This window comes from Ranitomeya imitator, chromosome 1 (genome assembly GCF_032444005.1).
Source record: "Ranitomeya imitator isolate aRanImi1 chromosome 1, aRanImi1.pri, whole genome shotgun sequence".
NCBI classification, from domain to species: domain Eukaryota; kingdom Metazoa; phylum Chordata; class Amphibia; order Anura; family Dendrobatidae; genus Ranitomeya; species Ranitomeya imitator.
In genome coordinates, this window is record NC_091282.1 from 454,346,216 (window position 1) to 454,371,519 (window position 25,304).

The following is a 25,304-nucleotide window of genomic DNA, read 5'->3' on the forward strand; positions in this document are numbered from 1 at the left end:
TCTCAGAGCTTGTTCTGTATTATTAGTATCTATCAGGTCATTCCGTGTGCTCTTAACCACCAGCTCCATTATTGTCCTAACCACCAGGTCATAACAGTACAGGTGGCCCAAAGTATTAATGCATCTCAATAGAGGGATAAGAGAAGTTCTGAGACCATTTTTTTTTCTTTGCAGTGTGTTTTGTCTCTCTTTTCCCCTTTACCTCTGGGTGGTTCAGGATACAGGTGTAGATATGGACATTCAAGGTCTGTCCTCTTGTATGGATAATCTCACTGCAAGGGTACAAAACATTCAAGATTTTGTGGTTCAGAATCCGATGTTAGAGCCTAGGATTCCAATTCCTGATTTGTTTTTTGGGGATAGATCTAAGTTTCTGAATTTCAAAAATAATTGTAAATTGTTTCTTGCTTTGAAACCTCGCTCCTCAGGTGACCCTGTTCAACAAGTGAAAATCATTATTTCTTTGTTACGTGGCGACCCTCAAGACTGGGCATTTTCCCTTGCACCAGGAGATCCGGCATTGCGTGATGTTGATGCGTTTTTTCTGGCGCTTGGATTGCTTTATGATGAACCAAATTCAGTGGATCAGGCAGAGAAAATCTTGCTGGCTTTGTGTCAGGGTCAGGATGAAGCGGAGGTGTACTGTCAGAAGTTTAGGAAGTGGTCTGTACTCACTCAGTGGAATGAATGTGCCCTGGCAGCAATTTTCAGACAGGGTCTCTCTGAAGCCCTTAAGGATGTCATGGTGGGATTTCCCATGCCTGCTGGTCTGAATGAGTCTATGTCTTTGGCCATTCAGATCGATCGACGCTTGCATGGGCGTAAAGCTGTGCACCATTTGGCGGTATTATCTGAGCATAGACCTGAGCCTATGCAATGTGATAGGACTTTGACCAGAGCTGAACGGCAAGAACACAGACGTCGGAATGGGCTGTGTTTTTACTGTGGTGATTCCACTCATGCTATCTCCGATTGTCCTAAGCGCACTAAGCGTTTCGCTAGGTCTGCCACCATTGGTACGGTACAGTCGAAATTTCTTTTGTCCGTTACTCTGATTTGCTCTTTGTCGTCCTATTCTGTTATGGTATTTGTGGATTCAGGCGCTGCCCTGAACTTGATGGACTTGGAGTTTGCTAGGCGCTGTGGTTTTTTCTTGGAGCCCTTGCAGTATCCTATTCCATTGAGAGGAATTGATGCTACGCCTTTGGCCAAGAATAAGCCTCAGTACTGGACCCAATTGACCATGTGCATGGCTCCTGCACATCAGGAGGATATTCGCTTTTTAGTGTTGCATAATCTGCATGATGTGGTCGTTTTGGGGTTGCCATGGCTACAGGTCCATAATCCAGTATTGGATTGGAAATCTATGTCTGTGTCCAGCTGGGGTTGTCAGGGGGTACATGGTGATGTTCAATTTTTGTCTATTTCGTCATCCACCCCTTCTGAAGTCCTGGAGTTTTTGTCGGATTACCGGGATGTATTTGATGAGCCCAAATCCAGTGCCCTACCTCCTCATAGGGATTGCGATTGTGCTATCAATTTGATTCCTGGTAGTAAGTTTCCTAAGGGCCGACTGTTCAATTTATCTGTGCCAGAACACTCCGCTATGCGGAGTTATATAAAGGAATCCTTGGAGAAGGGTCATATTCGCCCGTCGTCGTCACCATTGGGAGCACGGTTCTTTTTTGTGGCCAAGAAGGATGGTTCTTTGAGACCTTGTATTGATTACCGCCTTCTTAATAAGATCACAGTCAAATTTCAGTACCCTTTGCCGCTGCTGTCTGATTTATTTGCTCGGATGAAGGGGGCTAGTTGGTTCACCAAGATAGATCTTCGTGGTGCGTATAATCTTGTGCGTATTAAACAGGGCGATGAATGGAAAACAGCATTTAATACGCCCCGAGGGCCATTTTGAGTACCTGGTTATGCCATTCGGGCTTTCCAATGCTCCATCAGTATTTCAGTCCTTTATGCATGACATCTTCCGAGAGTACCTGGATAAATTCCTGATTGTATATTTGGATGATATTTTGGTCTTCTCGGATGATTGGGAGTCTCACGTGAAGCAGGTCAGAATGGTGTTCCAGGTCCTTCGTGCGAATTCTTTGTGTAGGGGTCAAAGTGTCTCTTTGGAGTTCAGAAGGTTTCATTTTTGGGTTTCATTTTTTCCCCTTCTACTATCGAAATGGACCCTGTTAAAGTCCAGGCCATTTATGATTGGACTCAGCCGACATCTGTGAAGAGTCTGCAAAAGTTCCTGGGCTTTGCTAATTTTTATCGTCGCTTCATCAGTAATTTTTCTAGTGTTGCTAAACCGTTGACTGATTTGACCAAGAAGGGTGCTGATGTGGTCTTCTGCGGCTGTGGAAGCTTTTCAGGAGTTGAAGCGTCGTTTTTCTTCTGCTCCTGTGTTGTGCCAGCCAGATGTTTCGCTCCCTTTTCAAGTCGAGGTTGATGCTTCTGAGATTGGAGCAGGGGCTGTTTTGTCGCAAAGAAGTTCTGATGGCTCGGTGATGAAACCATGTGCCTTCTTTTCTAGAAAGTTTTCGCCTGCTGAGCGCAATTATGATGTTGGCAATCGAGAGTTGTTGGCCATGAAGTGGGCATTCGAGGAGTGGCGTCATTGGCTTGAAGGAGCCAAGCATCGTGTGGTGGTCTTGACGGATCACAAGAATTTGACTTATCTCGAGTCTGCCAAACGGTTGAATCCTAGACAGGCTCGTTGGTCACTATTTTTCTCCCGTTTTGATTTTGTGGTTTCGTACCTTCCGGGCTCTAAGAATGTGAAGGCTGATGCCCTGTCAAGGAGTTTTGTGCCCGACTCTCCGGGTGTTCCTGAGCCGGCGAGTATTCTCAAAGAGGGGGTAATTTTGTCTGCCATCTCCCCTGATTTGCGGCGGGTGCTGCAAAAATTTCAGGCTGATAGACCTGACCGTTGCCCAGCAGAGAAACTGTTTGTCCCTGATGGGTGGACAAATAAAGTTATCTCTGAGGTTCATTGTTCGGTGTTGGCTGGTCATCCTGGAATCTTTGGTACCAGAGATTTGGTGGCTAGATCCTTTTGGTGGCCGTCTCTGTCACGGGATGTGCGTTCTTTTGTGCAGTCCTGTGGGACTTGTGCTCGGGCTAAGCCCTGCAGTTCTCGTGCCAGTGGGTTGCTTTTGCCCTTGCCGGTCCCGAAGAGGCCCTGGACGCATATTTCTATGGATTTTATTTCGGATCTCCCTGTCTCTCAAAAGATGTCGGTCATTTGGGTGGTTTGTGATCGCTTCTCTAAGATAGTCCATTTGGTACCCTTGTCTAAATTGCCTTCCTCCTCTGATTTGGTGCCATTGTTTTTCCAGCATGTGGTTCGTTTACATGGCATTCCGGAGAACATCGTTTCGGACAGAGGTTCCCAGTTCGTTTCGAGGTTTTGGCGATCCTTTTGTGCTAAGATGGGCATTGATTTGTCTTTTCCCTCGGCTTTCCATCCTCAGACAAATGGCCAAACCGAACGAACTAATCAGACTTTGGAAACATATCTGAGATGCTTTGTTTCTGCTGATCAGGATGATTGGGTGTCCTTTTTGCCTTTGGCTGAGTTTGCCCTTAATAATCGGGCCAGCTCGGCTACTTTGGTTTCGCCGTTTTTCTGCAATACTGGTTTCCATCCTCGTTTCTCTTCAGGGCAGGTTGAGTCTTCGGACTGCCTTGGTGTAGATACTGTGGTGGATAGGTTGCAGCAGATTTGGACTCATGTGGTGGACAATTTGACATTGTCCCAGGAGAAGGCTCAACGTTTCGCTAACCGCCGGTGCTGTGTGGGTCCCCGACTTCGTGTTGGGGATTTGGTTTGGTTGTCGTCTCGTTATGTTCCTATGAAGGTTTCCTCTCCTAAGTTTAAGCCTCGTTTCATTGGTCTGTATAAGATTTCTGAGGTTCTCAATCCTGTGTCATTTCGTTTGACCCTTCCAGCTTCTTTTGTCATCCATAATGTATTCCATAGGTCGTTGTTGCAGAGATACGTGGCGCCTGTGGTTCCATCCATTGATCCTCCTGCCCCGGTGTTGGTTGAGGGGGAGTTGGAGTATGTGGTGGAGAAGATTTTGGATTCTCGTATTTCGAGACGGAAACTCCAGTACCTGGTCAAGTGGAAGGGTTATGGTCAGGAAGATAATCCCTGGGTCTTTGCCTCTGATGTTCATGATGCCGATCTGGTTCGTGCCTTTCATTTGGCTCGTCCTGGTCGGCCTGGGGGCTCTGGTGAGGGTTCGGTGACACCTCCTCAAGGGGGGGGGGTACTGTTGTGAATTCTGTTGTCAAGCTCCCTCCTGTGGTCATGAGTGGTACTTCGGCTGGTTCTGTCCGTGGGCTTCCTCTGGTGGTTGTGAGTGGGTCTGCGGCTTCTGAGTTTCCTTCCACAGGTGACGAGGTTAATTCATTGGCTGGCTGCTCTATTTAACTCCACTTAGATCGTTGCTCCATGCCACCTGTCAATGTTCCAGTATTGGTCTAGTTCGCTCCTGGATCGTTCTTGTGACCTGTCTTCCCAGCAGAAGCTAAGTTCCTGCTTGTTTTTCTCTGGTTTTCTATTTTTCTGTCCAGCTTGCTATTTTGATTTTTGTCTTGCTTGCTGGAAGCTCTGGGACGCAGAGGGAGCGCCTCCGCACCGTGAGTCGTGCGGAGGGTCTTTTTGCACCCTCTGCGTGGTCTTTTTGTAGTTTTTGTGCTGACCGCAAAGTTACCTTTCCTATCCTCTGTCTGTTCAGTAAGTCGGGCCTCACTTTGCTAAATCTATTTCATCTCTGTGTTTGTAATTTTCATCTTAACTCACAGTCATTATATGTGGGGGGCTGCCTTTTCCTTTGGGGAATTTCTCTGAGGCAAGGTAGGCTTTATTTTTCTATCTTTAGGGCTAGCTAGTTCCTTAGGCTGTGACGAGTTGCATAGGGAGCGTTAGGAGCAATCCACGGCTATTTCTAGTGTGTGTGATAGGATTAGGGATTGTGGTCAGCAGAGTTCCCACGTCTCAGAGCTTGTTCTGTATTATTAGTATCTCTCAGGTCATTCCGTGTGCTCTTAACCACCAGGTCCATTATTGTCTTAACCACCAGGTCATAACAGAATGGTAGAAGTGGCTCAAAAAGTGGAATGTACAATGTTTTTTATAGTTACATTTAGTATTAATTTAGGCAAAGCTTCTTGAAAGCACAGTTACCTCCTAAAATTTATCTTTGGGTTTAGCATCTAGCATTTTTTAAATCAGTTTTGGTGGAAAATGCATTGACTTTATGTTAAATTTATGAAAGTGTCACATTATCTTTGCTTGTTCATGTGTCTTTCTATACTCACAGATGGCAACACATATGAAATAATTAGAGGTGACCAAAAAAAAGGCAGTTGCCCGGCTAAACCTAAAACCACCCCAGATGAAGATAAAATGGATCTACTCATATGAAATATTGAATATAGTCATCTTGTCCCGAAACGTTACCAACGTTTTATTCTGTACCCAAAATACACAAGGGCATAGACCCACTCAAAAGTCACCCTTTTGTGGCAGGCATTGGGTCGTTTAGTGCAAGTAGTGGGATGTATATCGATACCATCCGAAGGCCCTTTGTGACATCATTACCATCTTATCTTAGAGATATGTTAGTTTTACCGAAGAAACTGAAGGGGGCGACTGCTGGGTTGAACATCTTACAGGCTTCCATTGATGTAGCATACCCCATGATCCTGATATAAGGGTGGCTTAGCATTTTCTCAAGACAACATTACTTAAATGCTGGAGACCAATGCATTTATGACACCAACAAGATCACATTTTTGGATCTGAATATAAGTAAAGATGGTAAGAGATATTTTAGAACAAACACCTACCGGAAGCCTATGTTCACTAATAGTCTTTTAAAATAGGATAGTGATCATCCCTTACCATTTAAGGAATAAAGAAAGGACAGTTTCTTTGGATTAGAAGAAACTGTTCCCATATGTAAGACTTTAGGATGTAGGAACGTAATTTGAAGATAACGTTTGCAGAGAGGGGATATCCTCCCCAAGTCCAGTATACAGCATACTTGAATGCACAGGAACAGGACAGAGAGAGGTTAATCAGGATACGAGAACGAAAAAAGGTGGAGATAGCACAGGAGTCATCAGCACATATGACAACCAGGCCAATAGGATCTATGCCACCCTCAAAAGACGCTGGGGAGTGCTTTTGGCTAATTCAGATCTGCAAGGGGTTATAGCCGTACCTCCCAGTGTTACCTACAGAGGAGGCAAGTCTATTAAAGACAGATTGGTACATAGCCTGTATGAGAAAGTGCCTGTTAAAGGCTGTTGTCTTGATAGAAATACTTTTTAAGGTTTTTTCAGCTGTGGTGATTGCTGCATTTGCAATTGGACCACCCTTTGTAAGTCATTTATTAGTTCTGCATCTGGTAAAACATTTTATATTAGGGATATTTACAATTCCACAATGTCCGGGGCTGTATACAAGGCAACCAGTACCTGCCCACTAAATTATGTGGGAAAAACAACCAGGGAGATTCGACGTAGGGTAGGGGAGCACTTGGGGGATATATGTCATCGACATGATACTCCTATAGCACTGCATATAAACCTGGTTCATGGGGGGATAATTAATAATATCTCCTTGTGTGTTATCAAGGGGACAGAGTGACGACGAGGAAGGGTGACTTAAATCAATTAGTAACAAAATTTAACTGTAGATGTAATGGAATGCACAATCCAAACAACATTTGTAGAAAAATATCAATATTGTGCGATTTGAGAAAGCTGTTGTAGGGCGCATCTGGTGACCTTCAGTTAGTTACTCCAGCTATGACAAATGCATCTGAAATAGAACAAATTACTTAAATTGCTCAATCAATTTATGTCACACGTCTAACATACGGTAAGTAACATATGCTTCTCTGGTAATAAACAAGCTCTGCTCATTTATGAGCGCCTTATATTTAAAGGCTATTGTGCAGACGTAAGCATGCACACCACTTCTATCAAGAATGACTAAAATGTCATAGTACTCCTACAGCCAAAATATATCAGGTATCTCAGATTGACCGCTGTTTGGAGCAGACTACACACTGTTTTCAGGGAGTGTGCAATATTATTATTATACATTTTTTATAGCGCCATTTATTCCATGGCGCTTTACATGTGAATACGAGGCAAATATAGACAAATACATTAACCCCTTCACCCCAAAGCCTGTTTTCACCTAAATGACAGGGCCAATTGTTACAATTCTGACCACTGTCACTTTATGAGGTTATAACTCTGAAACGCTTCAACGGATCCTGGTGATTCTGACATTGTTTTCTCGTGACATATTGTACTTCATGATAGTCGTAAAACTTCTTCGATATGACTTGCATTTATTTGTGAAAAAAACAAAAATTTGTCGGAAATTATGAAAATTTAGCAATTTTCAAACTCTTAGTTTTTATGCCCTTAAATTAAAGAGTTATATCACATAATATAGTTAATAAACAACATTTCCCACATGTCTGCTTTACATCAGCACAATTTTGGAAACATAATTTTTTTTTGTTAGGACGTTATAAGGGTTAAAAGTTGACCAGCGATTTCTCATTTTTGCAACAAAATTTGCAAAACCATTTTTTTACGGACCACCTCACACTTGAAGTGACTTTGAGGGGTCTATATGACAGAAAATGCCCAAAAGTGACACCATTCTAAAAACTGCACCCCTCAAGGTACTCAAAACCACATTCAAAAAGTTTATTAACCCTTCAGGTGCTTCACAGGAATTTTTTGAATGTTTAAAAAAATTGAACATTTAACTTTTTTTTCACAAAATTTTTACTTCAGGTCCAATTTGTTTCATTTTACCAAGGGTAACAGGAGAAATTGGACCACAAAAGTCGTTGTACAATTTGTCCTGAGTACGCCGATACCCCATATGTGGGGGTAAACCACTGTTTGGGCACATGGCAGAGCTCGGAAGGGAAGGAGCGCTATTTGACTTTTCAATGCAAGATTTGCTGGAATTGAGATCGGAGCCCATGTCACGATTGGAGAGCCCCTGAGGTGCCTAAACAGTGGAAACCCCCACAGGTGACACCATTTTGGAAAGTAGACCCCCTAAGGAACTAATCTAGATGTGTGGTGAGCACTTTGAACCTCTAAGTGCTTCACAGAAGTTTATAATGTAGAGCCGTAAAAAAATTTTTTATTAATTTTCACAAAAAATGATCTTTTTGCCCCAAATTTTTTATTTTCCCAAGGGTAAAAGGATAAATTGGACCCCAAAAGTTGTTGTGCAATTTGTCCTGAGTACGTCGATACTTCATATATGGGGATAAACCACTGTTTGAGCGCATGGCAGAGCTCGGAAGGGAAGGAGTGCCATTTGACTTTTCAATGCAAAATTGGCTGGAATTGAGATCGGACGCCATGTCGCATTTGGACAGTGGAAACCCCCCACAAGTGACCCCATTTTGGAAAGAAGACCCCCTAAGGAACTTATCTAGATGTGTGGTGAGCACTTTTAACCCCCAATTGTTTCACTAAAGTTTAGAATGTAGCATTGTGAAAATTAAAAAATCATTTTTTCTTTCCACAAAATGATGTTTTAGCCCGCAATTTATTTCCCAAGGGTAACAGGAGAAATTGGACCACAAATGTTATTGTCCAATTTGTCCTGAGTACGCTGATACCCCACATGTGGGGGGGAACCACCGTTTGAGTGCATGGCAGAGCTCGGAAGGGAAGGAGCACCGTTTGAAATGAAGACTTAGATGGAATGGACTGCAGGTGTCATGTTGCATTTGCAGAGCCCCTGATGTACCTAAACAGTAGAAACCCACCACAAGTGACCCCATATTGGAAACTAGACCCCCCAAGGAACTTATCTAGATGTGTTGTGAGAGCTTTGAACCAACAAGTGTTTCACTACAGTTTATAACGCAGAGCCGTGAAAATAAAAAATATTTTTTTTTCCACGAAAATGACATTTTATTCCCTATGTTTTTATTTTCCCAAGGGTAACAGGACAAATTGGACCCCAAAAGTTGTTGTCCAACTTGTCCTGAGAACGCTGATACCCCATATGTTGGGGGGAACCACTGTTTGGGTGCACGGCAGAGCTCGAAAGGGAAGGAGCGCCATTTGAAATGCAGACTTAGATGGATTGGTCTGCAGGCGTCATGTTGCATTTGCAGAGCCCCTGATGTACCTAAACAGTAGAAACCCCCCACAAGTGACCCCATATTGGAAACTAGACCCCCAAAGGAACTTATCTAGATGTGTTGTGAGAGCTTTGAACCAACAAGTGTTTCACTACAGTTTATAACGCAGAGCCGTGAAAATAAAAAATATTTTTTTTTCCACGAAAATGATATTTTATCCCCTGTGTTTTTATTTTCCCAAGGGTAACAGGACAAATTGGACCCCAAAAGTTGTTGTCCAACTTGTCCTGAGAACGCTGATACCCCATATGTTGGGGGGAACCACTGTTTGGGCACACAGGAGAACTCGGAAGGGAAGGAGCCCTGTTTTACTTTTTCAAAGCAGAATTGGCTGGGATTGAGATCGGACGCCATGTCGCGTTTGGAGAGCCCCTGATGTGCCTAAACAGTGGAAACCCCCAATTATAACTGAAACCCTAACCCTAGCCCTAACCCTAGCCCTAACCCTAGCCCTAATGGGAAAATGGAAATAAATACATTTTTTTACATTTTATTATTTTTCCCTAACTAAGGGGGTGATGAAGGGGGGTTTGATTTACTTTTATAGCGTTTTTTTGGCGGATTTTTATGATTGGCAGCCGTCACACACTAAAAGACGCTTTTTATTGCAAAAAATAGTTTTTGCATCACCACATTTTGAGAGCTATAATTTATCCATATTTTGGTCCACAGAGTCATATGAGGTCTTGTTTTTTGCGGGACGAGTTGACGTTTTTATTGGTAACATTTTCGGGCAGATGACATTTTTTGATCGCTTTTTATTCCGATTTTTGGGAGGTGGAATGAACAAAAACCAGCAATTCCTGAATTTCTTTTAGGGGGGGCGTTTATACCGTTCCACGTGTGGTAAAATGGATAAAGCAGTTTTATTCTTCAGGTCAGTACGATTACAGCGATACCTCATTTATGTAATTTTTTTTATGTTTTGGTGCTTTTACACAATAAAAACTATTTTATATAAAAAAATAATTGTTTTTGCATCGCATTATTCTGAGAGCTATAACTTTTTTATTTTTCTGCTGATGATGCTGTATGGCGGCTTTTTTTTTGCGGGACAAGATTACGTTTTCAGCGGTACCATGGTTATTTATATCCGTCGTTTTGATCGCGTGTTATTCCACTTTTTGTTCGCCTGTATGATAATAAAGCGTTGTTTTTTGCCTTGTTTTTTTTTTTTTTTTTTTTTTTTGCGGTGTTCACTGAAGGGGTTAACTAGTGGGATAGTTTTATAGAGCGGGTCGTTACGGACGCGGTGATACCAAGTATGTGTACATTTATTGTTTTTTTTTTTACATAAATAAATGGATTTATTGGGAAATGTTTGTTTTTTTTATTTGGGGATTTTTTTTTATTTTTTTTTTACACATTCTATTTTTTTTTTTTTTTTACTTTCTAACATTGTCCCAGGGTGGGACATCACTGTATTAGATCAGATCGTTGATCTGACACTGTGCATAGCACACTGTCAGATCAACGATCTGACAGGCAGCTTAGCTGGCTTCCAGCGCCTGCTCTCAGCAGGCGCCGGCTAGCCAGGTCACTTCATGACCCGGAAGGAGTCCGGCGGCCATCTTGGATCCGGGGACTCCTTCCGGGTCACCGGAGCAACGCGATCTCATTGCGTTGCTCCGGTGGGAGAGCGCAGGGAGCCCCCGTCCCTGCGCGATCCCCCTCTATGCCGCTGTCACTACTGACAGCGGCATCAGAGGGGTTAAATGCCCGCGATCGGCGATAGCGCCGATCGTGGGCATTGCTGCGGGGTGTCAGCTGTCATATACAGCTGACACCCGCACCCGATCACCGCGGCGCTCAGCGCGAGACCGCGGTGATCGGTGCGCCCTACTAGTACTGCTGCTGGCACTAATGCAGTGCCGGCAGCGCAGTACTAGTACGGCGCGTGTCGCGAAGGGGTTAAACATGAGCAGATAACAGGCACACGGGTACATAAGGAGGTACATATCTTCACAAACCACAAGCCGCCACAGTCAGAAGTTTGCAAGGAATGTCAAACTTCCTGCACGCGTATCTCCGATTTCGATGATCACATTGATCCAAACAATGGAACTTTACAGTACTTCGTGATCTATGCCATGGGATAGTGATCAATGCTATAGAAGGTAAAGATGGCAATAAGTAAGTATAAAATTACAATCAGGGAAGCTAGACTAGAAGCACCTCTCAAGTGTTGAAATAAAAAATGCTGGGGTGGTGCTTTTATGTTTTTTTTTTTTACTTTTTATTTAAGACGAAGAAGAGAGCCACTTGGAAAACCAGCATGGGCTCCTCATTTATCAACTACCCATGTGTTTGCTTGGGGCTCCAAAGGCAGATAGCTCGCTCCATTCAAGCTGATGCAGTAAGCAAAAAACAAGGGGGTCTGGGACTGTCCTATTAAATCAATGAGATTCTCTATGATCAAATATTTAACACTGATCCAGCAAATAGGCAATTAATGTCCATATTTGGAAAACTCATTTAATGAGAAAATATTTTTTTTTATCTGCTGCAGCTCTGCTAGTCCTCTCAATAATAAGCTCCTGCTATATGGCAACTGATACTTACAGCAAGAAGCCTAGTAAATGAATCTGCAATTGAATCAGTTTCTCTTTACAATGATCCATGGGTCGCATGAATCAGAGTTTGGCTGACTTCTTGCAGATATGAACGTTTTACTATGAAATGCTGTGATAGCTATTTGGTTGTAAAACCTTGATGCCCTCTCCTAGTCTATCCTCACCCATCCCTTGTAGATTGTGAGCCCTCTCAGGCAGGGTCCTCTCTCCTCCTGTACCAGTTGTGACTTGAATTCCTCATGTTTATTGTAGTACTTGTCTATGTATGCCCCTTTTTCACATGTAAAGCGCCATAGAATAAATGGCACTATATAAATGTATGATAATAATAATAATGATGATGGGCTGATCATATGGTCATAATGCGATGCATCCACAGCTCTTCTTGAAAGGCTATTCAGAATGGTTACCATTAATACGAAACACAATGCTATTATTATTACTATTACTAAATGTAAGTGATGTCCTTGACAATCAGAGGGACAAACTCACATATGTTCTCAGAAAGGGGTCCCTTCATTGTCAGATAATAATCCTGACTAGACACATTCCTCTGTAGCTTGTTAATTATTTTGGAGGTGACACTTTTCCTCCATTTTTTTAGACTCCTTTGTACGTAAAGCAAATAAATTTTATGTACCAAGTCAACAAAACCATTCAAACCACACACTAATTATAAAGCTATTATATAACTAAAGTGGGTAAAAGTCATGCAAGCATGTATTAGCTATGTCATCCTTATTTACTGCAGTTTCATCTAATTGAGCCATTCCTATTTACCTTAGAGGAGGTCAGGGATATCTTGTTCTGAGGTAAAAAGGAAACACTGGAGTTTCCCATTACAATAATTCATAAGGCAGTACTAAAAAAAAATCCAACTATATGTCTGGGCAACTGAGTACTATTAGTTGTATGAGGGGGCCCAGTACCAGATCTGGGACTCTTCAGGGTCAAAACAGGACTCTGATAGTGTAACTGAAGTAACTTTATATGATGGCCAGGACTGAATTTTTAGGTGCAATGATATAACCCACCCAAAGGAGTGAAAATGAGCTTAGAAAAGTGATTTATTTTTTTCAGCCGCACATAACTAAAATAAGCTATAGATGTCTTGCTGGATTGGGCTACAGCCACTGGGATTCACAATGACGTGTTTGCTTATACTTATAAAGACGGAACAATGGTTTTCCTTGTACAAGTGGAAGTCACTAAATATACAGATGTGTATTTTCTTTCCTTTCTTCTTAGAGTTCATTAAATGCCGAGATGAGTGGCATAAAATTACTAGCTTTAAAAAAGAACACAATTCCACGGTACTCCGTCAAGAGATGTGTAAATGCTGTAAATGGCCAACAAGTTGTTGCAATGTGATCTGCAGCCTGTCCTGAGTCTTGCTAGCATATCACAAAAATGTAATGAATATCCAAATCCTATCCAAAGGATCAGTGGATACTTGTAATGTTTCGAACAACACTTTAATCAAATTTGCAGAAAGTTAAGATTAAGTACATCTGAAAGTGAGCAAGTAAAGCCAGTATTTTTCCATGAATCCAGAAAGGATTTTCTCAAAAAAATACTGCAATGAATCCTAACCATAACAGGGCAACCTGGATGAACTACAAGGCCAGTTATAAGCGATAAGGGTAGAGATATCCATATGGAAACTTAGAGGGAATATGTCATCCCCAGGGACATATATGACCTATTACTATGGGCATACAGGTAATAGAAATGTTACACTAGTCCTACCTGTATGCCTCATATTAATCGTCTTGTTGGTGAGAAAACTGATTTTATTACTTTATGCTAATGATTTCTTCCAAGCTCCAAGGCATGAGGTGCCTGGAAGAAATTTCTGCCTCCTGTCTTCGTTATAACACTACACCATCTCCCATGCACGTCAGTTGTTGCGCCGGAATCCCGTGCCTGTGCCCTGTAATCCCTCCACAATACGTATCTTTTCCTGCCTTCTTTGGGCAGTGCATTCAGAGATCTTCTGCGCAAGCGCCGGTGAGTCACTCTGACCTCCAGGGTGCGCGATGATAAGGTGCTCTCCCCACTTCCTCCCTGGACAGTCATCGCTAGGAACTATGTGTACATAGCTATGACTATGCAGGGAGGAAGTGGGGAGAGCACCTTATCGCGCACCCTGGAGGTCACTGGAGCAGAAATCACCGGCACCTGCGCAGAAGATCCCTGAATGCAGTGCACATAGGAGGGAGGAAAACATACGAATAGTGGAGGAAGTGCAGGGTGCAGGCGCGAGATTCTGGCGCCACAACTGACGTGCATGGGAGGGGGGTGAAATTATAATGAAGACAGGAGGCAGGGATTTCTTCTAGGCAGGCTTCCGGAGCCTAGAAGGAATCATTAGCATAAGGAAAGAATATAAGATTTATCAACAACAAGACCATTAATATGAGGCATACAGGTAGGACTAGTGTAATATTTCTATTACCTGTATCCCCATATTAATAGGTCATATATGTCCTGGGGGGTAACAAGTTCCTTTTAACTCTTTTTTAATTCATCTTATAGTAAATGCATTTTTAGTGTATCCAACATACGTATAGACATAAAATATAGAAAACCACAATTAAGGCTGACCATAGTAAATCATTGCTTCTCACATAACCCTTAATTAAACACGGAGCATACTTCTAGTGATTACGGTAGTCTGCATGTCCTTACAAGAGGTGATAATTCTGAAAAACGAGAGGGATTACATTGTTTACCTTTTGCCTTCTTTACAGAGTCTATTAGACCTTGGCAGTTGTCAGAAACACCCCAATAGTCAATCTCATAATCTTTATCTCCTTCATATGTTAGCGTGTGCTCAAAAAGAATCTCTTAATGTGTGTGGACTACTCTCGAGCAACTGCTGCGGCAGCTGCCATGGACTGCACAAGGGAGCCGCCTTTAACATAAACTCTGTGTGATGTTGTTTAGTCTACAGCAGCGATCTGCAGCCTACAGCGTTCCAGCTGTTACCCTACAAATCCCGAGGCAAGCTGCGAGTTGTAGTTCCACAACAGCTAGCAATCCAAAGACTGCATGCTACGAATTACAATCCATTAGTAGAGTCCTATATGCAGGAGCAGTATCGACAAGCGTTGCATATGTAGTGTCCCTTTTGTGTGGAGTCCTGGTACACCGAGCCGCATCGAGTCCTCTACGGTTTGCAGTAAAGCTTGGCTTTGTAGTGGCCAGGGACAAGTGAAATACAATTGCTTAGTATGGGGCACACATTTCAGCAGTTAGCCCAGCAGAAATATTGAAGTAGTCACGTAATTAGTCGCTTTCACAGGGTAGCCCAAAGCCAGTGAGAATCCCACAGCGTTTTTTGCATTCTGTCATTAAAAAAAAGCCTGTTCGAAGGCCCCAAGGTCTGCCAACCAAAAACAAAACTGCTCATTATGGTCAAGACCAGAAACAGAACAATGCATTCAACTTACTTTCAGCATCAGCATGGAGTAGGAAGCACAGAAGTACCAGCATTGGCCTGGCAAAGTTCATCATCTGACAGCTTGGCACCTGCATGCTTAGGAAGGCTCGATTTCACCAGCTTTCAAAGCCAACGGGTGTCTATCCACGTTAAGTGTTTCAGAGCAGTGTTTTCACAGCCTGAAAAGACAGAAAAAAGACAAATAAAGCACAGATAAGACTAGGATTCTTTTAGCAAGCGATGCCCATCATGCAACACACTGGGAAATTATTCCCATTTTTACATTACACTAACTGAAGCACATTACACACTTTGTGTTTTTGCCAGCGCACTTGATGCCAAGAAGCAGCTTGGCAGAGCTGGTGATGTATTTCCCCATATTAAAGCAAAGTAAACCTAATCCCAGATGGTTTCTTCCCCTGGTCAGATCATCACCCGAATAATTTATCTTCATAATTAGCTGTCATTTTAGTAATGCTAGTGCTAGGTTAATATATTACACATGTTCTAATGCATGAAAACGTAATACATATTTAGAAAGCAGTTCTCAGGAAAAGATTTCCGGCATGGATTTACAAGGCACGGGCATACACTGCGGTATTACATCACAAGCCATGAAGGACAGATAGGACGATGGCGACCATGAATTAACAACCGGCCATTGTATGTTTGTTACCTGGCATGTAGGAGACGTTTACCTAGCTCCATAATTATCCCGCTATTCTATCAGTGTTTAAACCAAATTTATATTCATAACGTCTTCAACATTTGTTGGCATTGAACATTATCTATGAAGGTTGAAGTCTATAGTAATGAAGTAAAAGGTTTAAATCTACAGAACAGAAAAAAAATGTAAGTAAAAATTTGGGAAAAAGAGGAACCACAATATTTTATGTAAAGAATTCCTGGTACACATGTGTCCAAAAGTAAAACACTTAGTGCCCAATTCATGAAGACTGATGTTTCACACACGAGTCCTAATGAGGGGAGCACAGGAATAAGATGTGACAAATTCAGAGGCACATTACATAATTTGGCGCATCTTCTCAGTGGTGTGCGCCTCCATGCATCCTTGACTGGAGGCACACTTCTGGTGTAAAAAACAGAGCCACTTTGAATTAATTTTTGCCACACCCCATCCCGCCTCCTCCCCAGCTTCGCCCATTTTGGGACAAGTTGCAAAATGTTTGCACAACCCCGTGATGTGCAAAACCGTTGCGAATTTTCAAAGTGTTTTATGCTAACTGGCCTAAACACCTTGCTGAATCAGGGCCATAGTGAAACCATGATTGACTGTATATATTGCTGTTAGGTTATATCCATTAGGCTTACGTCTGTTTATGAGGAAACCTCCTAGATTTGAATGGTCATTCTCAAAAATGGATGAGAATAGGATATGCACAAAATTTAATAGAACTGACACTTGATAAGATGTGCTGAATTCACTCCCTGCACGCACATCATTGACACTGGCATAGGAAATGTGATACGTATAGCTTTCAGGACATCCTCACAGTTATCCCAAAGCACTGACTGCACATCCCTTTGAATGTTTGGCACCTCTAAAGTCTGTTATGGGGATGGGGGGTGTCCCTAAACATCAGTTGCCTTATGAGTCCAGTATATCAACCATTTAAAGACATCTAAACAGCTGTCCTAATGTAGAGTGCTTTAGATCCCTTCAAACCATCTGGGATGTAAATTTGGGATTTTATGTACTTAGCCTTTACATTTCTACAGTTATTTGTCAGTATGGTTTGGTATATTCATTGTGGAATAAGGCAGCAATAAAACACCTATAACTTCAAAGTAACACAACTTGACTTAAGTGATGGATGTAGAGTCCTTTCTCCTATAATTATCATCCCTCTGCTTAATATATCTACTGCACTAACCTAGGGTATAGTAATGGAATTTTTCCATTTTCATGCAGGATGCAGCCAGGCCCTTAATTGTTGTATGGCTGTATTTGGGCGTCTGTCCTTGAGGGGTGCACTTATACAGTGCTGGGGAGCCCACCTGATGTAATAGTATGGGGGTCATCAATAGGCTATAAGCAGACACGCATGTGTGTGACTGGCGCAAGCCTCATCTGTGAGCATATGTATTACTAGGCAGTCACTCCCTCCATGAAATGGAAGGTTTGTCACTGGTTGCTCCATCAGTATTTGTGCTGCCCCTACTTTTATCATGGGGGTCTACTGCATCCTGCTAGTGCATTGGTAATCTGATCTGGTGTTGGTAAGGCTGTTGTCTTTTTTTATATAGTGACAGGTTGCCACTGAAAATGTTGAGTAAAAGTCCTGAGTTTATATTTTCATTATTATTATTTTACATTTTTATTCCATAGCGCTTTACATGTGAAAGGGGCAAATATAGCCAAGAAAAATAAACATGGTTTTGAATTTCTTCACATTTTAGAGTATTTAAATCAGCCATATATTATATTTTATTGTGGGGGGTAGTTCATTGGGCTTTTCTCCTATTGTGTTATATACTTAAGACTGGAACCATTCTTCATTCAATCTTCCTACAGGAATATCCATCGTAGTGTACTACTGTATAACCTTTATATGATAGTAGGAGAAGGTTTACATGTCAGGTAAATAACATGGAGATAGGATCACGTGGGATGTGTCATTGTTGACACCAATAAACCCCGAAACACATGGGATTACGAGAGGCGCATGATATTGGGATGCCAATGATTTTTTTGCCCTATAACAGTTCAAAGCTCTTCAGTATAATCAGTATTCCTATACACGCTGAAAGCTTATGTAATGTAAACTGACAAGATAAAATCAATGTACAGGAAATATTATGCTACTGGGACTCCAAGTCGGCGGTCTTTGAACTCTTAAGCCTAAAATTGACTTCAAATATTCTAAACAGATGATATGCACAGCTCCCATAGCCGACACCTGGGTAAATTCCGCACAAGTTATGTTTCAGCAGCACACATGGACTTCATCTTCTCTTTTGATTGTCCTTTGATAGGATGTACTGTGCCCCTGACATGAATGAAAGCCACAGAAATCATAGCAGGCCATGCGCTGAGGGCACCAGCTCACTCTTATAATCATAACCATCTTCATGCCAGCATTTCAAATAGCAGCAACATCCATAAGACATCAGTCCTGTCGGACTCAATTTGTGTCTGTGCAAGCGTATCCGAGCCAACTGCTACATAATGACTTTGATGCTATCACGGAGATGGAGATATATAGAATGTGCTCTCGGAGGGAGGAAAGGTTGCTTTGTTTTCTTGTGCTGCTCGACTGTTCGACACTAACATGGAAAGGCTGATACATATATATATATATATGTATTTACAATCACACTTCCAAGAACAAACAGGTCTTAAACATCAGTTCAAATTCTTTTTTTTAATTCTGTAATATATATATATATATATATATATATATATATATATATATATATATATAAATGTATACTGTATAAACATATAAATGTATACTGTCTTACATATAAGTGTATACACACATAAAAGGGCGCTATCTCTATATGCTGTAGACAATTACAAGAGCGTCTCCCGTGGCAGAATCTTCCAACTTCATGTGAATATATATTACATAGCTACATAACTGGCATCATTCTAAAGCTGGCCATACACGTACCACAGGTGACGGCCAAATACTGATTCAGCTGTCGCTCCCGTCTGCCCCATATACATGAACATTCAGCTTGGCCGAACATTCGTATGTTTTCAAAGACGCGAGTGGAGAAAGATGGTGCAAAATGGCTCTGGCAGCAGCTTATCTGCTGAAGAACAAAAAGGTTGTGCGCTAAGATACAAACTGCCCGACACTCATCTCTCCTGATATCATCTGTCAGAGAAGAGTCATGAGGCCTCCATACATATTAAACTGTAGGATGGTCCTGCCAATACTGTCAGATGTAGTCAACTTTATTGTGTATAGGAGGGGTCTTAAATGGATTGTCTACTTTCAGTTAATCTTGGTAGATAAAAAAAACAAAGCACTGTGCTCACAATTTCTGGGTTACTGGTGAATCTTTGTCACTGCTCTAGCATTGGCTGGTGCGCCGATGTCGACAGTGTGGCAGCCATCAATGCGCTCTGCAGCTTTGTTGATGTAGACGGTACACCTCTTTCAGAGCTGCTAACCTCACCAATTGACTGCCACTCTCTTGACATGATGTTAGCACCACAGCCAATGCCAGACGCCAGGAGCAGAGACCGAAACTCAGGTGTTACTTTTTTATACCAAATGTAATTGAAAGAAGCAACTAATTAAAGGTGGGCCAGCCCCTCAAATATAAGATCTAAGTAAAATGATAGGACACATGGCCAAATATTGGCATAGGTAACAACGCTAACTATGGACTTTGATGTAGTAAAATGATAATTCTGCTATTTCAACTTCAAAGTAATTTGTATTTAAGGAAGCACTCCCAGTAAAGTTTTTATCCTCTTAATACACTGCAATCATATTATGTTGCACTGTGTACTTATAATTGTTCATTCTACCTTTCTGCACAGCTAATTCTTCTTTTTTCCATTAAGTCTATGACATCTCGTTATTAAAAGCTCTATGTAGAAATAGGAGGTCAATTTTCCCTGCATGAGTCATAAGTCACTGCAAAAGTCCTTGGCAGGGGATGGAGGAGAAGCTGGTTAAGGAGGTGAATAGGTGAAGAGGAGAATGATAAATGCTGGGACAATAGACTTCCAGTTTCTACATAGAGCAGAGAAATTAGAAGAATTAGTTGGGTAGAAAGGCAAAATGATTAATTGTAAGTACACAGTGTTATATAATATGATGGTTGCAATATATTAAGAGGCTAAAAACGATGGGAGGACTGCTTCTTTAAATCGAAAATGTTCCACAGAAAGAGTAACTTTTATTCTAAACTGTAAAACCAGGATGCACTATATATAAATGTCTAGATTTCATAGGATAAGGTCAATACCATCATCACTTCCCAAAGCAATGAATAAAAAGTGCAAGTAACAGACTCAACGTATATGTAGTACACTGTTATGATAAAGTGATTTTATTAGAAAATCAATAATGAGTACTGACCAAATTAAGCAATGCCCAAACTCCTTATTAACCCCTTTACCCCCAAGGGTGGTTTGCACGTTAATGACCAGGCCAATTTTTACAATTCTGACTACTGTCCCTTTATGAAGTTATAACTCTGGAACGCTACAACGGATCCAGATGATTGTGACATTGTTTTCTCGTGATGATAGTTGTAAAATTTATTTAATATTACCTGCGTTTATTTGTGGAAAAAATGGAAAGTTGGCAAAAATTTTGAAAATTTTGCAATTTTCCAACTTTGAATTTTTATGCCCTTAAATCACAGATATATGTCACACAGAATACTTAATAAGTAACATTTCCCACATGTCTACTTTACATCAGCACAATTTTGGAACCAATTTTTTTTGTTTGACTTTTCAATGCAAAATTGACTGGAATTGAGATAGGACACCATGTCACATTGCGATTGCAGAGCCCCTGATGTGCCTAAACATTGAAACCCACCACAAGTGACACCATTTTGGAAAGAAGACCCCCCTAAGGAATTTATCTAGATGTGTTGTGAGAATTTTGAACCCCCAAGTGTTTCACTACAGTTTATAATGCAGAGCCGTGAAAATAAAAATTATTTTTTATTTGTATTTTCCCAAGGATAACAGGAGAAATTGGACCCCAAAAGTTGTTGACCAATTTGTCCTGAGTACGCTGATACCCCATATGTTTGCGTAAACCCCTGTTTGGGCGCACGGGAGAGCTCGGAAGGGAAGGAGCACTGTTTTACTTTTTCAACTCAGAATTGGCTGGAATGGAGATCGGACGCAATGTCGAGTTTGGAGAGCCCCTGATGTGCCTAATCAGTGGAAACCCCCCAATTCTAACTGAAACCCTTACCCAAACACACCCCTAACCCTAATCCCAACCATAACCCTAACCACACCCCTAACCCCAATCTCAAAGGTAAATGTAATCCAAACCCTAACTTTAGCCAAAACCCTAACCCTAACTTGAGCCCCAACCATAACTTGAGCCCCAACCCTATCTTTAGCCCCAACCCTAATTTTAGCCCCAACCCTAACCCTAACTTTAGCCGCAACCCTAACCATAACCCTAATGGGAAAATGGAAATACCTTTTTTAAAATTTTATTATTTTTCCCTAACTAAGAGGGTGATGAAGGGGGGTTTGATTTACTTTTATAGCGGGTTTTTTAGAGTATTTTTATGATTGGCAGCCGTCACACACTAAAAGATGCTTTTTATTGCAAAAAATTGTTTTTGCGCCTCCACATTTTGAGAGCTATAATTTTTCTATATTTTGGTCCAAAGAGTCATGTGAGGTCTTGTTTTTTGCGGGACAAGTTGACGTTTTTATTGGTTCCATTTTTGGGCATGTGACTTTTTTGATCGCTTTTTATTTCGATTTTTGTGAGGTAGAATAAATAAAAACCAGCTATTCATGAATTTGCTTATACCGTTCCGCGTTTGGTAAAATTGATAAAGCAGGTTTATTCTTCAGGTCAGTACGATTACAGCGATACCTCATTTATATCTTTTTTTATGCTTTGGTGTTTTTATACGATAAAAACTTTTGTATAAAAAATAATTATTTTTGCATCGCTTTATTCTGAGGACTATAACTTTTTTCTTTTTTCGTTAATGACGCTGTATGGCGGCTCATTTTTTGCGGGACAAGATAAAGTTTTCAACGGTACGATGTTTATTTATATCCGTCTTTTTGGTCGCGTGTTATTCCACTTTTTTGTTTGGAGGTATGATAATAAAGCGTCTTTTTTTGCCTCGTTTTTTTTTACGGTGTTCACTGAAGAGGTTAACTAGTGGGACAGTTTTACAGGTCGGGTCGTTACGGACGTGGTGATACTAAACATGTGAACTTTTATTGTTTTCTTTTATTTAGATAAAGAAAAGTATTTATTGGAACAATATTTTTTTTTCTTTATTTAGGATTTTTTTTTTTTTTTTTTACACATGTAAATATTTTTTTTTTACCTTTTGACATTGCCCCGGGGGGGGGGGGGGGGGGACATCACAGTAATGTGACAGATCACTGATTTGACACTTTGGAATGCACTGTGTCAGATCAGCGATTACACAGGCATTGCAGGGAGGCTTCCCGGCGCCTGCTCCGAGCAGGCGCTTGAAAGCCACCTCCCTGCAGAACCCGCAAGGCCCCCCACAGCCATTTTGGATCTGGGCCTGCAGGGAGGAGGAGGTAGGAGACCTTCGGAGCAACGCAATCACATCGTGTTGCTCCGAGGGTCTCAGGGAAGCACGCAGGGAACCCCCTCCCTGAGCTATGCTTCCCCATGCCGCTGGAACGCTGCGATCATCCGTGACCGCTCCTGGCACATAGTGCTGGATTCAGCTACGATAGTCAGCTGGCACCCGGCCGCGCTCCCCTGATACGGCTGATCGCATTAGACGTACTATCCCGTTGGTGGTCATAAGGGGCCATGTCACCCGCTGGAACGCTGCGATCATCCGTGACCGCTCCTGGCACATAGTGCTGGATTCAGCTACGATAGTCAGCTGACACTCGGCCGCGCTCCCCTGATACGGCTGATCGCATTAGACGTACTATCCCGTTGGTGGTCATAAGGGGCCATGTCACCTTGACGGGATAGTACGTCTAATGTCAGAAAGGGGTTAAAATGTGTTCATCATAAAGGTGATCTGCTATATTTAAATAGCTCAACTATATTTCACTTTCTCAAGGCATAAAGATTATACTACCATCTTTCTTACTATAAATGCAGTCCTAAATCCCACTTGAAACCTCAGGAGGTGATCAAGTTCTCTGTTTACCGTCATTGAACTCCTAGACATTTTGGCTGAACCATTAAAGCCGCTCTTTTCTCTTACCAGATGTGCCATAAATTTCCAGCATGTGCATCTAGACTTGTTCTCTGATCTTGTTCATTCTATGTTATAGAATATGTCATCGAAAGGACGCTCACCATGATAAAAATCTAAATTCAACATGTTTAATAAATAAGAACCTATTCTAATAAAATACATCTGTTTTATTATGCACTTTAAAATATTTTAGATTTATTGTATTTTTAGTCTATTTGAGCTAAATGGCTTTTATGCGGGTAACTGGCAGGTTTGCTTCATTAATAAATACGAGTAGCAAACACTGGGGATTCCAATACACCAGCATGCAGAAAGCTTACACGTCTGTGGATGTAGAAGAACATATTTCCCATTTCCCAACCACTAAAATAAAGTGGAAGCTTGTGAAGAATAATAAATATTACTAGGATTTTATGTTATGGTTTATGAAATAATTTCATGAAAATAGTCACAGACTAACCACATGATTTGTTTAACTGATTAAAGTTTTGAAATGAGCACATAAAAGAGCATTTTAGTTGCCCATTGTAAGTGACTAGCAATCACACACAGGCAAAACAGGACTTTATAAGGGTTCTCTGTGAAAAAAAATACATTAAAAACTGTCATTATTTCACTCACTTATACAGCGCCATTAATTCTACAGCGCTTTACATACATTATCATCACTGTCCTCAATGGGGCTCACAATCTAAATTCCCTATCAGTATGTCTTTGGAGTGTGGGAGGAAACCGGAGTACCCGGAGGAAACCCACTTAAACACGGGGAGAACATGCAAACTCCTTGCAGATGTTGTCCTTGGAGGGATTTGAACCCAGGATCCCAGCGCTGCAGAGCAATAGTGCTATCCACTGAGCCACCGTGCTGCCCATTATAAATAACTTTGGGAACACCTTTTATTCGTAAATCACACTTGCTTTGTTTAGGGAGGTAATCTTTACAGTACATTTGAGGCTGTCGTTTTCTTATATTTACAGAAACATTTTAAAATGTCAATAGGACAGCTCAGTGATCATGTCAGTAGAAAACTCTACTGTCCTTACCTGAAGATAACCTATACCACGAACTGTAAAGCTATCTTTATTTCACAGCACTCAACCAACATTCAGAAGGACAGGGTGAACAGCAGGGACAGCAGTGTGAGCAGCTTCTTCTTACCTGAGCACTAAGTATCTCCAATGTTAGATCACACAGAAAGAATGGATAACAGTGAGAGCAGCCTCTTCTTATTCCATGTATTTCCAGCACTAGCTCAGAAAGGAAGGGTGAACCGCAACATGGGCAGTCTCTTCTTACTACAGAACTCCAAGTATCACAGTGCTAGATCCCATAGGCAGGGTGGGCATCAGTATAATCAGCTTCTTATCTCAGCATTCCAGGTATTTCCAGCATTAGATCAAAAAGATAGGAATGACCGCAGTGTGAGCAACCTCTTCAAATCTCATCACTCGAGCAATATCCAGTGTTAGACCACATAGGGTGGAAAGCAGTGTGAGCAGTGTCTTCTTACTTGAGCACCTTTGGTATGATCAGGTTTACACAGTGGACAGCAATGTGAGAAGACTCTTCTTACCTCAGCACTCCTGGCATCTCCACTATTAGATAAAAAAGATAGGGTGGACAGCATTGTGAGCAGCTTCTACTTATCTCAGCAATGCTTGTATCTCCAGTATTAGATCAGATAGACAGGGTGGACAGCAGTATAAATAGCCTTTTCTTACTTCAGCCCATCAAGTATCTCCAGTATAAGATCACATAGATAGGATGGAAAACAGTGTGAGCAGCCTCTTCTTATTTGAGCACTCCTGGTATCTCCAGCATTAGATCAGAAAAACATGGTGGTCAACAGTGTGAGCAACTGCTTCTTCCCTTAGCACCCCTGATATCTCCAGTATTAGATCAGATATACAGGGTGGACAGCAGTATGAGCAGCCTCTTCTTACATTAGCACCTCTGGTGTTACCAGTATTAGATCAGATTATTTACTGTAAGCACATCTTCGCATACATGAAGAGGGGGCAGGAGCTTCCTTTTGCACATGATCATAGGAACCTGTCTTATTAACATTCTAATTTAGGTTTCTGTCAGTGTAACAAGCAGAAGCCATTTTGATGTGCTTCAGTTATTACCTCCCTAGACCATATGAGTTTAATTTGCAA

General features: G+C 41.6%; 1 protein-coding gene across 36 annotated transcripts in view; it reads right to left on the reverse strand.

The window, feature by feature from the left end:
* The window catches only part of PTPRD (protein tyrosine phosphatase receptor type D), an 878,514-nt gene that overhangs the window by 398,591 nt on the left and 454,619 nt on the right, over positions 1-25,304 (reverse strand). For all 36 annotated transcript variants that reach the window (XM_069764541.1, XM_069764828.1, XM_069764762.1 and 33 more), the window contains exon 2: positions 15,250-15,418. In XM_069764541.1, coding sequence (XP_069620642.1) covers positions 15,250-15,334 — 85 coding nt within the window. In that variant the 5' untranslated portion in view covers positions 15,335-15,418. The remainder of the gene's footprint in view (positions 1-15,249; positions 15,419-25,304) is intronic.